The sequence below is a fragment of the Oncorhynchus nerka genome, linkage group LG17 (assembly GCF_034236695.1).
Source record: "Oncorhynchus nerka isolate Pitt River linkage group LG17, Oner_Uvic_2.0, whole genome shotgun sequence".
NCBI lineage: Eukaryota > Metazoa > Chordata > Actinopteri > Salmoniformes > Salmonidae > Oncorhynchus > Oncorhynchus nerka.
Window position 1 is genome coordinate 43,620,956 of NC_088412.1, and position 17,481 is coordinate 43,638,436.

The window sequence follows — 17,481 nt, forward strand, 5'->3', positions numbered from 1 at the left end:
AGCTCATCAGGCGAACGAGGAGAGAGACTGGAGGAGGGAGAGGGAAGTGGTTTAGGTAACAGGGTTTGGGTAGGAAACTGAGGGTTGAAATGATGTATACTAGTTAGTGGTCCATGTCTTTGAAGCCAACATTCAGAAAACATTGCTCAGAGATTATTTGAGTCAAGATGGGATTGAACATAGGTGGGATTGAAAAACAGTTGTATGGACCTTGTTACAATAAGGAAACAGTATCTAGATGTAGACCGATCTTTCTTTGTTAGAAGATCTCTTTGAAGATTTATTTTGTCTCCCCAGAAACTCCAGAAATGTTTTGACTGCATTGGACTGTGAGTTTATGCTTGAGTGCTACATTGCTCACATCGTTTGCTCCTCCAGAGTGAGTGCTTGCCGTTAATAGTTCTTTCCTTGTTGGTGCAGTTCCCCTGGTCTGACGTAAACTAGCAGTCTTAATTGATCCTGTTAAGAGATGTAGAACCAAGATGCCTCGTGGGTATTTTGACAGGAGCCGGGTAAGGGAGAGGAGAGGTGCTGGAGTCAGCTCCCATCTGAAACATCAGCAGGAGAGGAGACTGATGTGTTAATAACCACTAGTGAGGGTGACTCGTGGCCCAAATAACACCCCAGCCTAGCCAAAATGTCAGGCTGGACCAACGTAGACACTCACGACATCCTGTCTAGCAAGGGATCAAGAGGGGAGTGGTCCTGCTAGGGGAAAAAAGACCATCAGTTACGGGCATTTTATTTATAAAATGTTATTTTTAGTGTTGCGGAGTATATCATTTAGCCATCTGTTTGTTTTATAAATGTAGGCTATTTTTTTGATACAAGATTTAGGGTAAGCTGTCAGGCTTTGTTTCCTAGATCACTTTATTCAAAAATGTCTGAGCAGATCACATTGTAAATAAAATCACGTTTGGATGGGGCACAGACTGAGCTGTTCTGATGGTATTATAGTCTCCCTCTCCAGCACTTGTGTATTTTTCATACCCCTAATTGGAAAAACCCTTTACAATTTGAATGATGATAATTTGCTTGGAATTTTTTTTAAAAGGGCGATTGAACTTCATGATTTGGCCTTGTTCTTTATCAGTGCTCATTAAGAAATGCTAGCGGCCGTGACTGAAGGCAAACGAGAGTTGTCTTGAGGGTGTGGTTTGATGTGGATGTTTCTGGGGTGTGTCTTTGCCATTTAATCACAATAAACAAGGCCAGAAATGAGTTTAGCGAGGTAAACTGAGCTAACTTTGCTGTGGAGAGAACAAAGGAGAACTTCTCCCCTCCTGACTCGCCATCTCAAGATCGTCAGCTAATTCAGTTCTTTCTGTAGTACAGTGAAATACCTTTTCCCAACAATGCGGTAATCGATATCAGTAGTAAAAATATTATGCATATGTACTATGTATCAAATCAAATGTTATTTGTCACATACATATGGTTAGCAGATGTTAATGCGAGTGTTGCGAAATGCTTGTGCTTCTAGTTCCGACAATGCAGTAATAACCAACGATCAACCTAACAATTTCACAACAACTACCTTATACACACAAGTGTAAAGGGATGAAGAATATGTACATAAAAACACATGATGTCAGCAAAACAGAAGAGATGAGCGTGGACTTCAGGAAACAGCAGAGGGAGCACGCCCCTATCCACATCGACGGGACAGCAGTGGAGGAGGTGTAAAGTTTACATATCATTGACAAAGTGAAATAGTCCACGCACACAGACAGTGTGGTGAAGAAGGCGCAACAGCGCCTAAATGTCACCAATATCACCGCCTGGTACGGCAACTGCGCCGCCCACAACCGTAAGGCTCTCCAGAGGGTAGTGAGGTCTGCACAACGCATCACCGGGGGCAAACTACCTGCCCTCCAGGACACCTACAACACACAGGAATGCAAAGAAGATGATCAAGGACAATAACCACCCGAGCCACTGCATGTTCACCCAGCTTCCATCCAGAAGGCGATGTGAGTACAAAGCTGGGACAGAGAGGTTGAAAAACAGCTTCTATCTCAAGGCCATCAGACTGTTAAAAAGCCATCACTAGCACAGAGAGGCTGCTGCCTACCTACAGACTTGATATCATTGGCCACTTTAATAAATGGAACACTATTCACTTTAATAATGCCACTTTAAGAATGTTTACATATCTCCCATTACTCATCTCATATGTAAATACTGTGTCCTTCGCTATCTTTTCTTTACTATCTATTACATCTTAGCCGCTCTGTCACTGCTCATCCATATGTTTTTGTACTTACAGTGGGGAGAACAAGTATTTGATACACTGCCGATTTTGCAGGTTTTCCTACTTACAAAGCATGTAGAGGTCTGTCATTTTTATCATAGGTACACTTCAACTGTGAGAGATGGAATCTAAAACAAAAATCCAGAAAATCACATTGTATGATTTTTAAGTAATTAATTTGCATTTTATTGCATGACATAAGTATTTGATCACCTACCAACCAGTAAGAATTCCGGCTCTCACAGACCTGTTAGTTTTTCTTTAAGAAGCCCTTCTGTTCACCACTCATTACCTGTATTATTGGGGCGGCAGGGTAGCCTAGTGGTTAGAGCGTTGGGCTAGTAAGTGTCATGGATTAAAATCCTGCAGCACACGCAAGGTCCCCCTGCTCAAGCCAGCGCATGTCCAGGACCGTCTGAAGTTTGCCAATGACCATCTGGATGATCCAGAGGAGGAATGGGAGAAGGTCATGTGGTCTGATGAGACAAAAATAGAGCTTTTTGGTCTAAACTCCACTCGCCGTGTTTGGAGGAAGAAGAAGGATGAGTACAACCGTGAAGCATGGAGGTGGAAACATCATTTTTGGGGGATGCTTTTCTGCAAAGGGGTCAGGACGACTGCACCGTATTGAGAGGAGGATGGATGGGGCCATGTATCGTGAGATCTTGACCAACAAATCGGCAGTGTATCAAATACTTGTTCTACCCACTGTATATATTCTCTTTCCTTTCCTTTACTAGATTGTGTGTTAGGTTTTGTTGTGGAATTGTTGATATTACCTGTTAGATACTGCTGCACTGTCGGATCTAGAAGCATAAGCATTTCGCTACACTCAAAATAACATCTGCTAACCATGTGTATGTGACAAAGAACATTTGTTTTGATTTTGTTATTATGTCTGAGTTTAAATTAGTTGGCTGGCTAACGTAAAAAAATTATCCTATTTACACCTTGTAGTGAATTTTGACACATGAATGTTTCTGTCTTACATCGATACCACATATGCCGTTTAAAACTAGATACGTTGGTTATAAGTGCCAGATGACCTTTTAATGTACATTTAAGAATAGGAAAAAAACGTTCCCAATATAACAAACCCAGGAGAGATTGTGTTGCGCACACTTTTAAAGAATTTCAAAGCTCGGCACTCTGAGGCAAATGAACGCTGAATACCTGAAAACAAAAGCCTAACCAAACCAAAGTAAACAACAGTGGCGGGCGGACACGCAGCCCTGGTGTGTGCTACACTGCCACTCAATGACCGGTTGGCAGATTGGCAGCTAATTAGCATGATTAACCTTTACTAAATCACCCCGATTCTATCGCCATGGAGACGGTGTGTCACTCAGTAACTCCTAAACTGGGCATTTTAATTGGCTACGTGGGGGAATACTGGAGCTCCGTTTTCTGTCCTGACAACCAGACGGAGATGGACAGACGCTCTCACAGTGAAGGATTCACACATCAACACACAAGTGTGTGTGTGAAAGGAAATGTTCGTATTGCATTCCACTCTGTCAGTGCGTCAGAATAGTGTGTGTGTCATGCTGCAGTGGCGTGAGAGAGCTGATGGTGACAGACGGTGAGTCATTTATAAATGTTGAAGCCTTTATCTACCTACAGTGCCTTAAAGTATTCATACCCATTGACCTATTCCACATTTTATTTTGTTACAAAGTCGGTTTAAAATGGATTTAATTGTCATTTTCTTTGTCAACAATCTGCACAAATACTCTTTCAAAGTAGAAAAGAAATTCCAACATTAGTTTAAAAAAAAACGATGAAAAATAAAACACTTACCTTGATTACATAAGTAGTCCATCCCCAGAGTCAATACATGTTAGAATCACATTTGGCAGCGAGCACAGCATTGAGTCTTTATGGGTAAGTATCAAATGTTGCACCTGGATTGTGCAACATTTGCCCATTTTATTATTTTCAAAATTCTTCAAACTGTCAATTTTTTTAGTTGAACATGGCTAGACAAACATTTTCAGGTCTTGCAAAGGTCATTTCATTTTCATCATTTCATCTCCCAGTGGCTGGTGGAAAGCAGACTGAACCCGGTTTTCCACTTGGATTTTGCCTGTGCTTAGCTCCATCTCATTTCTTTTTTTTGTCTTGAAAAACTCCCCAGTCCTTAACGATTACAAGCGTACCCATAACATGATGCAGCCACCACTGTGCTTGAAAATTTGGAGAGTGGTAAGGAGTAATGTATCATTGGATTTGCCCCAAGCATAACACTTTGTGTTCAGGGCACATGTTTTGCAGTATTACTTTAGTGACTTTATTTGTATTATGTACAGCTTTCCTCCTTTCCACTCTGTCATTTAGGTTATTATTGTGGAGTAATTACAATGTTGTTGATCCATCCTCAGTTTTCTCCTATCACATCCATTAATTAAACTCTAACTACCAATAGGTGCCCTTCTTTGCAAGGCACTGGAAAATCTTCCTGGTCCTCGTGGTTGAGATTCACTGCTCGACCGAGGGACCTTACGATTATCTGTATGTGTGGGGTACAGAGAAGTAATTCAAAAATCATGTTCTCGCTCCTGAACTTATAGACTTGCCATAACAAAGGGGTTGAATACTCAAAGCATTTCAGCTTTTCATCTTTATTTAATTTGTAAAAACATATTTCCATTTTGACGTTATGGGGTATTATTGATTTAAAACAAAAAATCAGGTAAATTCAATTGATTGGACATTATTTGGAAAGGCACACGCACTGTCAACTGTGGGACCTTATACAGACAGGTGGGTCAGAGCAAAAACCAAGCCATGAGGTCGAAGGAATTGTCTGAGACAGGATTGTGTCTAGGCACAGATCTTGGGAAGGGTACCAAACAAATTCTGCAGCACTGAAGGTGCAGTGGGCTCCATTATTCTTAAATGGAAGAAGTTTGGAACCACCAAGATTCTTCCGAGAGCTGGCCATCCGGCCAAACTGAGCAATCGGGGGAGAAGGGCCTTGGTCCAGGCCTTGGTCCAGGGAGGACCAAGAACCTGATGGTCACTCTGACAGAGCTCCAGAGTTACACTGTGGAGATGGGAGAACCTTCCAGATTGACAACCATCACTGCAGCACTCCACCAATCAGGCCTTTGTGGTAGAGTTGCCAGACGGAACCCACTCCGTTAACCTCTTGCCTCTACTTGGGACGCTTGCGTCCCAACTAGAGCTCTGGAAATGCAAATGCGCTACGCTAAATGCTAATAGTATTAGTTAAAACTCAAAAGTTCATTAAAATACACATGCAGGGTATCAAATTAAAGCTACACTCGTTGTGAATCCAGGCAACAAGTCAGATTTTTAAAATGCTTTTCGGCGACAGCATGAGAAGCTATTATCTGATAGCATGCACCAATACACTACAACAGAAAAGCACAGCAGGGGACGTAAACAAAATAATTAGCATTTCGGCGTTACACAAACCGCACAATAAAATAGAAAACAGTCATTACCTTTCACCATCTTCTTTGTTGGCACTCCTAGATGTCCAATAAACACTATTGGGTCTTTATTTCGATTAAATCGGGCCATATAAAGCCAAGATATCGTTATATGTAGACTGTGTGATAAACGAAAAAAACAGCGATTTCACAACGTAACGTCATTTTTTTTAAATTCAAAAAGTAGATGATAAACTTTCACAAAACACTTCGAAATACGTTTGTAATGCTACTTTAGGTATTAGTAAACGTTAATAAGCGATAAAAATCATCCGTAGGCGATGTAAATATCATTAGCTGTCGTCTTGGAAAAAATTTCAGGAGAGAGCTCTTCCGGAATGATCTGGGCGGAGACCGGAGGTAAGTCGTGCCCCTCTTTCGGTTCAACCAAGAATCAAAGATGATTCAATTCACAAGACTCTAGACAACATGGGGATGCTGTGGGAGTTGAATGCTCGGTCTTATCTAATTCGGCTCACTGTTAACAATTGCTGGAAGTGGCGCAAGGATATTTATTTCCATTTTCTGTGATCAGGTTTTCCTGCGCTTTCCGATGTAACGCACGTTATGTAATAGCCACAGTCGTGATTTAACCAGTTTTAAAAACGTCCGAGGGTTTCCTATCCACACATTCTAACCATATGAACGTACTATATTCCTGGCATGAGTAGCAGGGCGCTGAAATGTTGCGCGATTTTTAACAAAATGTTCAAAAAAGTAGAGGGTAGGAGCAACAGGTTAAAGGCACATGACAGCCCACTTGGAGTTTAACATAAGGCACCTAAAGGACTCTTAGACCATGAGAAACAATATTATCTGGTCTGATGAAACCAAGATTCAACTCTTTGGCCTGAATGCGAAGTGTCTCATCTGGAGGAAACCTGGCACCAGTGGTGGAAAAAGTACCCAACTGTCATACTTAAGTAAAGATACCTTCATTGACAATTACAAAAGTCAGCCAGTAAAATTCTACTTGAGTAAAAGTCTCTAAAATTATTTGGTTTAAAATATACTTAACCTCTTAAGTCGACCCTCTACTTTTTCGAACATTCTGTTAAAAATCGCGCAACATTTCAGCGCCCTGCTACTCATGCCAGGAATATAGTATATGCATGATTAGTATGTGTGGATAGAAAACACTCAGACGTTTATAAAACTGGTTAAATCACGGCTGTGACTATAACAGAACGTGCGTTTCATCGAAAAGTGCAGGAAAATCTGATCAATGAAAATGGAAAAATATATCCATACGCCACTTCAACCAATTGATAAAGGTGAACCACATTTAATGGGGCCGAGCTTGCAATACCTACAGCTTCCACACGATGTCATGTTTTGTTTCTTGGTCAAAAAGACGCAAGGCAACGCCTTTCTTCCGGTCTCTGACCGGATATTTTGGTTGAGATTTACCCGGACATTATTTCCAGACGTACAGCTATAGAATTGACATCGCCTCGTGATCAATTTGATCGCTTATTAACGTTTACTAATACCTAAAGTTGCATTACAAAAGTATTTCGAAGTGTTTTGTGAAAGTTTATCGTCGACTTTTTTAATTTAAAAAAATGACGTCGCGTTATAAAACAATGTTTTTTTCCTTGATTACAGTCTTCATAGATCGATATCTAGGCTATATATGGACTGATTTAAACGAAAAAAAGACCCAATAGTGATGTTTATGGGACATCTAGGAGTGCCAACAAAGAAGATGGTCAAAGGTAATGAATGTTTTATATTTTATTGGTGCGTTTAGTGTAGCGCCGACTATGCTAATGATTTTGTTTACGTCCCCTGTGGGTCTTTTGGGGTGTTACATGCTATCAGATAATAGCTTCTCATGCTTTCGCCGAAAAGCATTTTAAAAATCTGACTTGTTGCCTGGATTCACAACGAGTGTAGCTTTAATTCACTACCCTACATGTGTATTTTAATGAACGTTTGAGTTTTAACTAGTACTATTAGCATTTAGTGTAGAGCATTTGCATTTCCAGATGTCTAGATGGGACGCCTGCGTGTCAGGTAGGAGCAAGAAGTATCAAAAGTAAAATTATAAATAATTTCAAATTCCTTATATTAAGCAAACCAGATGGCACCATTTTCTTGTTTTAATTTACGGACAGCCACGGGCACACTCCAACATTCAGACATCATTTACAAATGAAGCACGTGTTTTTAGTGAGTCCGCCACTCGCATTCTACTTTGTCTCTATACTGACGTGTTTTTTAGTGAGTCCGCCACTCGCATTCTACTTTGTCTCTATACTGACGCTTAGCTTGTTTGATTGTCTTGCGGAGGGAATAGCTACACTGTTTGTATTCGGTCATGTTTCCGGTCACCTTGTCCTGATTAAAAGCAGTGGTTCGTGCTTTCAGTTTCACACAAATGCTGCCATCATTCCACGGTTTCTGGTTTGGGAATGTTTTAATCGTTGCTATGGGAACGACATCTTCAACGCATGTTTTAATGAACTCGCACACCGAATCAGCGTATTCGTCAATGTTGTTGTCTGACGCAATACGAAACATATCCCAGTCCACATGATGGAAGCAGTCTTGGAGTGTGGAATCAGATTGGTCGGACCAGCGTTGAACAGACCTCAGCGTGGGAGCTTCTTGTTTTAGTTTCTGTCTGTAGGCAGGGATCAACAAAATGGAGTCGTGGTCAGCTTTTCCGAAAGGAGGGCGGGGCAGGGCCTTATATGCGTCGCAGAAGTTAGAATAGCAGTGATCCAAGGTTTTGCCAGCCCTGGTTGCGCAATCGATATGCTGATACAATTTAGGGAGTCTGGTTTTCAGATTAGCCTTGTTAAAATCCCCAGCTACAATGAATGCAGCCTCAGGATGTATGGATTCCAGTTTGCAAAGAGTCAAATAAAGTTTGTTCAGAGCCATCGATGTGTCTGCTTGGGGGGGAATATATACGGCTGTGATTATAATCGAAGAGAATTCCCTTGGTAGATAATGCGGTCGACATTTGATTGTGAGGAATTCTAAATCAGGTGAACAGTGCAGTTGCAAATCGTAGTCTGGCTTTCTTATGGCGTTTTTGGAGCAGTGGCTTCTTCCTTGCTGAGCAGCCTTTCAGGTTATGTCGATATAGGACTCATTTTACTTTGGGTATAGATACTTTTTTACAGCATCTTCACAGGGTCCTTTGCTGCTGTTCTGGGATTGATTTGCACTTTTCACACCAAAGTACGTTCATCTCTAGGAGACAGAACGCGTCTCCTTCCTGAGCGGTATGACGGCTGCGTGGTCCCATGGTGTTTATACTTGCGCACTATTGTTTGTACAGATGAACGTTGCACGAACACCTTCAGGTGTTTGGAAATTGCTCCCAAGGATGAACCAGACTTGTGGAGGTCTACAATTTTTTTTCTGAGGTCTTGGCTGATTTCTTTTGATTTTCCCATGATGTCAAGCAAAGTGGCAATGAGTTTGAAGGTAGACCTTGAAATATATCCACAGGTACACCTCCAATTGACTCAAATTGTGTCAATTAGCCTACCAGAAGCTTCTAAAGCCATGGCATCATTTTTTGGAATTTTCCAAGCTGTTTAAAGGGACAGTCAACTTAGTGTATGTAAACTTCTGACACACTGGAATTGTGATACAGTGAAATAATCTGTCTGTAAACAATTGTTGGAAAAATTCCTTGTGTCAAGCGTGTCCTAACCAACTTGCCAAAACTATAGTTTGTTAACAAGATATTTGTGGAGTGGTTGAAAAACGAGTTTTAATGACTCCATCCTAAGTGTATGTAAACTTCTGACTTCAACTGTAAGTAGCACTTTAAAATATTTTTACTTAAGTACTTTACACCACTGCCTGGCACCATCCATATGGTTAAGCATGGTGGTGTCAGCATCATGCTGTGGGGATGTTTTTTAGCGGCAGGGACTGGGAGATTAGTCAGGATCAAGGGAAAGATGAACAGAGCAAAGTACAGAGAGATCCTTAATGAAAACCTGCTCCAGAGAGCTCAGGACCTCAGACTGGGGCGAAGGTTCCCCTTCCAACAGGAAAATTAGCCGTCAAAACAACACAGGAGTGGCTTCGGGGCAGGTCTCTGAATATCTTTGAGTGGCCCAGCCAGAGCCTGGACTTCAACCCAATCGAACATCTCTGGAGAGATGGTGATCATACATAATTGTTGATGGACATCCACAAATTAATGCATACATTTACATTTAAGTCATTTAGCAGACGCTCTTATCCAGAGCGACTTACAAATTGGTGCATTCACCTTATGACATCCAGTGGAACAGCCACTTTACAATAGTGCATCTAAATCTTTTAAAGGGGGGTGAGAAGGATTACTTTATCCTATCCTAGGTATTCCTTAAAGAGGTGGGGTTTCAGGTGTCTCCGGAAGGTGGTGATTGACTCCGCTGTCCTGGCGTCGTGAGGGAGTTTGTTCCACCATTGGGGGGCCAGAGCAGCGAACAGTTTTGACTGGGCTGAGCGGGAACTGTACTTCCTCAGTGGTAGGGAGGCGAGCAGGCCAGAGGTGGATGAACGCAGTGCCCTTGTTTGGGTGTAGGGCCTGATCAGAGCCTGGAGGTACTGAGGTGCCGTTCCCCTCACAGCTCCGTAGGCAAGCACCATGGTCTTGTAGCGGATGCGAGCTTCAACTGGAAGCCAGTGGAGAGAGCGGAGGAGCGGGGTGACGTGAGAGAACTTGGGAAGGTTGAACACCAGACGGGCTGCGGCGTTCTGGATGAGTTGTAGGGGTTTAATGGCACAGGCAGGGAGCCCAGCCAACAGCGAGTTGCAGTAATCCAGACGGGAGATGACAAGTGCCTGGATTAGGACCTGCGCCGCTTCCTGTGTGAGGCAGGGTCGTACTCTGCGGATGTTGTAGAGCATGAACCTACAGGAACGGGCCACCGCCTTGATGTTATTTGAGAACGACAGGGTGTTGTCCAGGATCACGCCAAGGTTCTTAGCGCTCTGGGTGGAGGACACAATGGAGTTGTCAACCGTGATGGCGAGATCATGGAACGGGCAGTCCTTCCCCGGGAGGAAGAGCAGCTCCGTCTTGCCGAGGTTCAGCTTGAGGTGGTGATCCGTCATCCACACTGATATGTCTGCCAGACATGCAGAGATGCGATTCGCCACCTGGTCATCAGAAGGGGGAAAGGAGAAGATTAATTGTGTGTCGTCTGCATAGCAATGATAGGAGAGACCATGTGAGGTTATGACAGAGCCAAGTGACTTGGTGTATAGCGAGAATAGGAGAGGGCCTAGAACAGAGCCCTGAGGGACACCAGTGGTGAGAGCACGTGGTGAGGAGACAGATTCTCGCCACGCCACCTGGTAGGAGCGACCTGTCAGGTAGGACGCAATCCAAGCGTGGGCCGCGCCGGAGATGCCCAACTCGGAGAGGGTGGAGAGGAGGATCTGATGGTTCACAGTATCGAAGGCAGCCGATAGGTCTAGAAGGATGAGAGCAGAGGAGAGAGAGTTAGCTTTAGCAGTGCGGAGCGCCTCCGTGATACAGAGAAGAGCAGTCTCAGTTGAATGACTAGTCTTGAAACCTGACTGATTTGGATCAAGAAGGTCATTCTGATAGATAGCGGGAGAGCTAGCCAAGGACGGCACGTTCAAGAGGTTTGAAGAGAAAAGAAAGAAGGGATACTGGTCTGTAGTTGTTGACATCGGAGGGATCGAGTGTAGGTTTTTTCAGAAGGGGTGCAACTCTCGCTCTCTTGAAGACGGAAGGGACGTAGCCAGCGGTCAGGGATGAGTTGATGAGCGAGGTGAGGTAAGGGAGAAGGTCTCCGGAAATGGTCTGGAGAAGAGAGGAGGGGATAGGGTCAAGCGGGCAGGTTGTTGGGCGGCCGGCCGTCACAAGACGCGAGATTTCATCTGGAGAGAGAGGGGAGAAAGAGGTCAGAGCACAGGGTAGGGCAGTGTGAGCAGAACCAGCGGTGTCGTTTGACTTAGCAAACGAGGATCGGATGTCGTCGACCTTCTTTTCAAAATGGTTGACGAAGTCATCTGCAGAGAGGGAGGAGGGGGGGAGGATTCAGGAGGGAGGAGAAGGTGGCAAAGAGCTTCCTAGGGTTAGAGGCAGATGCTTGGAATTTAGAGTGGTAGAAAGTGGCTTTAGCAGCAGAGACAGAAGAGGAAAATGTAGAGAGGAGGGAGTGAAAGGATGCCAGGTCCGCAGGGAGGCGAGTTTTCCTCCATTTCCGCTCGGCTGCCCGGGGCCCTGTTCTGTGAGCTCGCAATGAGTCGTCGAGCCACGGAGCGGGAGGGGAGGACCGAGCCGGCCTGGAGGATAGGGGACATAGAGAGTCAAAGGATGCAGAAAGGGAGGAGAGGAGGGTTGAGGAGGCAGAATCAGGAGATAGGTTGGAGAAGGTTTGAGCAGAGGGAAGAGATGATAGGATGGAAGAGGAGAGAGTAGCGGGGGAGAGAGAGCGAAGGTTGGGACGGCGCGATACCATACTAAACTAAACGGAGGGTATAGGATTTACTTACAGAATAATGCAAAATGCTCTGAGACCAGGTTGGGAAATAGCTCTAGCGCTGCAGTGAGTGGGGGTGCTATATAACCCTGTGACGTACCTTTTGCTCTTCCTGAGTGAAAGAGGTGCGCACTTTGACATGCAGTCCAGCAACGAGTCACAGAGGGGTTTAGGAACATACACATTTTCTAAATTCCCCTTTTAAGATAAATTACCATAATCCTAATGTGATTTCTGTCATTCTGAGCACTGTGGTTGGATGCCCTAATGGGTTACGCAAACCAATGCAAATGGGTCCATTAAATTTCCAAATAATCTGTAAATGAAAATCATCCCTGGTCACGTTGTCCGGCACCACATTTTCCTAACGGAAACCCTGATGTGTGTCTGGAGCCTTTCAGGTCCATAGAGACCCAGCCAACGAGGCAGATCCCGTTCTACTGCAATGTGACACCCTCTGGGCCACAGACCGACAGAGCGACAGTACCCAGGCAGCAGAGTCCTCAGCAACACACTATTGTCTCAGGCTCCGTAATGCTCAGGCTCCGTAATGCTCAGGCGATCTCCAGGAGTGTGATATTTGTTACTAGTCTGTGTATATTGTCTGTCTGGTGGCAGAGTTCTTCTGTAGAGGGTATGTTCAGGTAACAGGAGGATCTACTTATGTTTCTACCTGGTTGTGAGGGAAAAGAGTCCCGTGTTTTTGTGACTGTAACGTTAACTGAAGGTTGTGTTTGTGTTTCCTTAGGGGTGTGAGGGACTGATCTCCTGTCACCATGGACATGGACACCCAGCCACAAGGCCAGCAGGCAGCAGTACCCGTGTTCCAGCAACAGGTAGGATCCCCTAACCCAGCCACAAGGCCAGCAGGCAGCAGTACCCGTGTTCCAGCAACAGGTAGGACCCCCTAACCCTAACCCAGCCACAAGGGCAGCAGTACCCGTGTTCCAGCAACAGGTAGGATCCCCTAACCCAGCCACAAGGCCGGCAGGCAGCAGTACCCGTGTTCCAGCCTCAGGTAGGATCCCCTAACCCTAACCCAGCCACAAGGCCAGCAGGCAGCAGTACCAGTGTTCCAGCCTCAGGTAGGATCCCCTAACCCTAACCCAGCCACAAGGCCAGCAGGCAGCAGTACCCATGTTCCACCCACAGGTAGGATCCCCTCGCCCTAACTTACCCTCACCCAAACCAGTTTGGCCGGTGTAGGCTATTTTAAATAAGAATTTGTTATTAACTGACTTGCCTAGTTAAATAAAAAATATTAGAACATCACTTTTACTCTAACTCTAACCCTAACACAGCACGTAGCAGTACCTGTGTTCCAGCCACAGTATGATCCTCTTACATTTGTGTTTCCTCACAAATACTCATTCATATTTAGGGTAGGCCTATACTTGAATTTTAAGCCTGTCAATTAATGTAAATTAAGTAAAGTACAAATTAGGCTACGGGCGATTCCCAGTAAAGTTGGGAACAAAATGTGTCAAAATTACTGTATTTGTAAGAGTATTATTAACAATACAGGTTGTAATTTTACTAGCAGATGAAGGCCAGATGAATGGTGGAGAGAGAGTTAGTATTGATTGAAACTCTGGAGGCTTGCAGAGCTTGACCTCCCAGTGAGCAGCTTTTGATACGATAACATTCAGGTTGTTGTGTTGCAAATCTGGTCACCGTTGGAATTTAATAGCAGTATCGTACATAAGCTTCATCAATCTCATTCATAGCACAAGGATGTTTCTGTCCCCACTATGTATTGAATGGACTTATAACAAAGAGGATTCGCCCGCTATCAATATCAATATCCATATCCATATCCATACGTTGAAGAGGAAACGGGAAAACAACCGTTTTTTTTTGTAACCCCCAAAATGATCCATTTTTTCTTGTGTATGCAAAGCCAGTGCAATATTAACTGTGAAATCGCCAGGTTGATAATTTATTTGAATATGTTTAATTACTAATTGGGTTGTGCACAGAAAAGGAAAGAACGAGAACTCTCATCCCCCCACACTCGAGATATCATATTCCAATTTAACAGTGTTGTGGTAATGATTTCCTCTGTTTTTCACACACTATATTTAGCTTCATTTCAGTTCTTTTTCTCTTTCATTATTGTCTTAAAATATAGGAAATGTATCTAGAAGTAGGCCTAATAACATGCATATTATTAGTTTATGCAAGATCAGATTTTACAGTTTGTATTTCAAACACCAGTCCTATGCAGATCCAGACATTATTTTGCTTCCTGTTCGGCATCCAGCTTCATACTGTGTCTATCAGCAGACGGATCCTTCTCTTTCAACAAGTCCTCAATCTGTTTCACACTTTTTCTCAATTTAATCTGCTCGGCAAAAATTCCCCTCCTGAAAATGTGAATTGTATCACATCTCTAAGTCCCGGAGGTATGATGCATATGCATTAGGTAAAGTGGATGAGCTGGTATCATGTGCATTTTTAATGGTGCATTTGCTCTTTGAGTGGGAGAGAGAGATTCTCAAAATGGAATTTGAACGTCGCAGCAGGTTTTGACAGAGTCAGATCTCTGTGTGTGTGTGTGTGTGTGAGAGACAAGGCGGAGGGTTATAAGTGAGCTAACGCACCGTGGTACAGGAACAGATTGAAGAGGAGCAGAGAGAGAAACACCAGCGGGGTAGGGAAGGATGGATGGAGTGATGAATATTGTATGGCGGTGCTAAGCTGGCTGGGGCTGAGGAGAGATGTAGGTGAAAGAAGAGGAAGGTGAGGAGTACAGACCGAGGCTGGTGATGGGGAGAGGGGGTGGGGGGGGGGGGGGGTAGAGGGTGGGTTGTTGCTCTGTGGGAGATGGCACCCTTACTGGCTCCCGCTGGCCTTTTTCTGGCTGCCGCTGGCAGTGCCACACTGTCGCATCACACCTTACATCTCTCCCCCTCTTTCTCTTCCTCTCCCCCTCTGTCTCGCTCTCTTCATTTATTTTCATCTCCTTCCCTCTCCCCCTCTCTCTCTTATCTTAAATTCTCTGTCAGTTGCTCTGTGTCTCTGTGTCACCACTGATCAGCCCATATCACACGTCATCTATGCTTCTGTCTTCATGCCTTTTTTCTTTTTCTCTCTTCCTATCGCTCTTCCTCTCATCTCCTTGTCAGTGAGTAGCCCAGGGTGTGTGCATCTCTGTGTCACTGGTGGCCACCCTGTCCCTCTTCCATCTCTACAGCACAGGCACATGCTGTCCCTCATAGACATGCTTGTCCACTCCTCTACAATCCCTCACTCTTCCCATCAAGGAGTAACTTGAGCTGGACACCACAAGTCTGATTCCCCAAAGCAGTGGCCTAACTTCAGCTCTCACCAACTAAGGGTGTGTTCCTCATTCACATTTATGGCCCAAATTCCCACGATAACTGATTGGTAATTGAGACAGAAAATTGACATCTCTGTTACTAACTCCTTTCAAACACGTACACACCTCCAAGCTGCAGTCTGTACAAACCTCTCCTCTCTGTGCCACTCCTCTCCTCCTTTCCTCTTGCTGTTTGCCCAGTGACCCCTCTGTCGTCAGGGGTCGAGCTGCTGGGCCTCACCCGTGTGTGTGTGTGTGTGTCAGCTGGGAGCGGCTGTGTGTGTGACGCCAGTGCGGGCAATGAGACAGCCTGTCAGTCAGGAGGTCCCGGCTGCCCTTTGAAGGCCAGGCCATGGGCCGACAAGGTGCCGCAAATGGCCTGTGAAGTTTACATACACTGCCCACTGCTAAACAGATTAGCTCTAATGAAGTGTCTAATGCCGGGCCCCCGCCTGACATAATCCTGCCTGGCAGCCCAGCCCCTCGGCTCACAAAAAAATGGACCCCCTCCGGCCCTCTGCGCTCCCCCTCTCCTAGCCCTAGCCCTCCCCAGTCCTGGTTCACCCCTCGCCTAGCCCTCCCCAGCCCCTTGCCCGCTACCCAAGGCGACTCGACGTGGGAGGTGCCCGTTGTTAATCACACTGGACAGTGTGCGATCTGACATGCAAATATAGGTCATTGCATATGTAAATGTGTGATTAGGGGGCCGGCGTGCCAGAACACATTAGTGAGACTGTGCTCTCAGCAGGAGGCTGTCACAGCGCTTTACGGGCTCATGCTAACATTCGTCAAGCTACCATGCAGCGAGTGAAAGCTATGCCCTCGCTCTATTTCTAGATCTAGCTCTCTTTTTCTCTCATTCCATTTCTCTCCTCCTAACCTAACACCATGGCCTCTGCTCCTCCACTCCTTCTGCTCTTCTTTTTCCTTCTGCTTTTCTTTGTGTGAAAAACACTGTAGTGACCACTGTTTATCTCTTTGTTCTCTGCGTTTGACCATAGACGGGATTCAATATAACATCTGTATAAAATGGTATTTTAAAGGTATGTGTGGTGTACAGATATTTAAAAATCACGTTAAACACTATTATTGCACACAGTGAGTCCATGCAACTTTATGTGAATTGTTTAGCACATTTTTACTCCTGAACTTATTTCGGCTTGCCATAGCAATAGAGTTGAATAGTTTTTGACTCAAGACATTTCAGATTTTCATTTTCAAATTAATTTGCCAACAATTCTAAAAAATAATATTCCACTTTGACATTATGGGTTATTGTATGTAGTGACACAAAATCTAAATTTAATCCATTTTAAATTCAGGCTTTAACACAACAAAATGTTGAAAAAGTCGAGGGGTGTGAATACTTCCTGTGTGTAACATTATTTTATACTTTTTGAAGCCACTGTAAAAAATTCATACTAAGAGGATATAGCGCTATAAAACAGTAAGTTCGTAAATTACTGTTATATATATATATCAGGGAGTAATGATTTACCAAAGAACTAACTGTAATCCATTTTTACCAGCTAAAATATTGTAATCAGATTACAGATACTTTTCAAACACTAGGATTACTTTTAAATTCAGAAATGACGTTTGCGGAAAAAAAACGGTCACCATTCTGTCCTCTCAATGACATTCAAAGCAGCATTGGGGGAAAAAAGCGTAAGTGTTAAGTTTGTTCCACCTGAGCGAGTCTGACCGACTGCAAGTCAGAGACCACTATGATGACACACCAAATGCATTTGATGGATCGCGGGAAAAGAGCAGGAATAGGCTTTTGTAGGCTACAGTCCAAGCTATGTCTTCTAATGTTGACATCCAAAGATTATCCAACTTGTATAAACTCTTTGAGAGAAGGACAAGAGCAGTGGTGTAGCCTACAGGCGATACAAATATCACTTATTTATATCTACAGTGGAAGTCAGAAGTTTACATACACTTAGGTTGGCGTCATTAAAACTCGTT

General features: G+C 44.1%; 1 protein-coding gene across 2 annotated transcripts in view; it reads left to right on the forward strand.

Moving 5' to 3' along the window:
- Window positions 1-17,481, forward strand: part of nek7 (NIMA-related kinase 7) — a 141,989-nt gene that overhangs the window by 66,059 nt on the left and 58,449 nt on the right. For both annotated transcript variants that reach the window (XM_029686769.2, XM_029686768.2), the window contains exon 2: window positions 12,937-13,024. In XM_029686769.2, coding sequence (XP_029542629.1) covers window positions 12,965-13,024 — 60 coding nt within the window. In that variant the 5' untranslated portion in view covers window positions 12,937-12,964. The remainder of the gene's footprint in view (window positions 1-12,936; window positions 13,025-17,481) is intronic.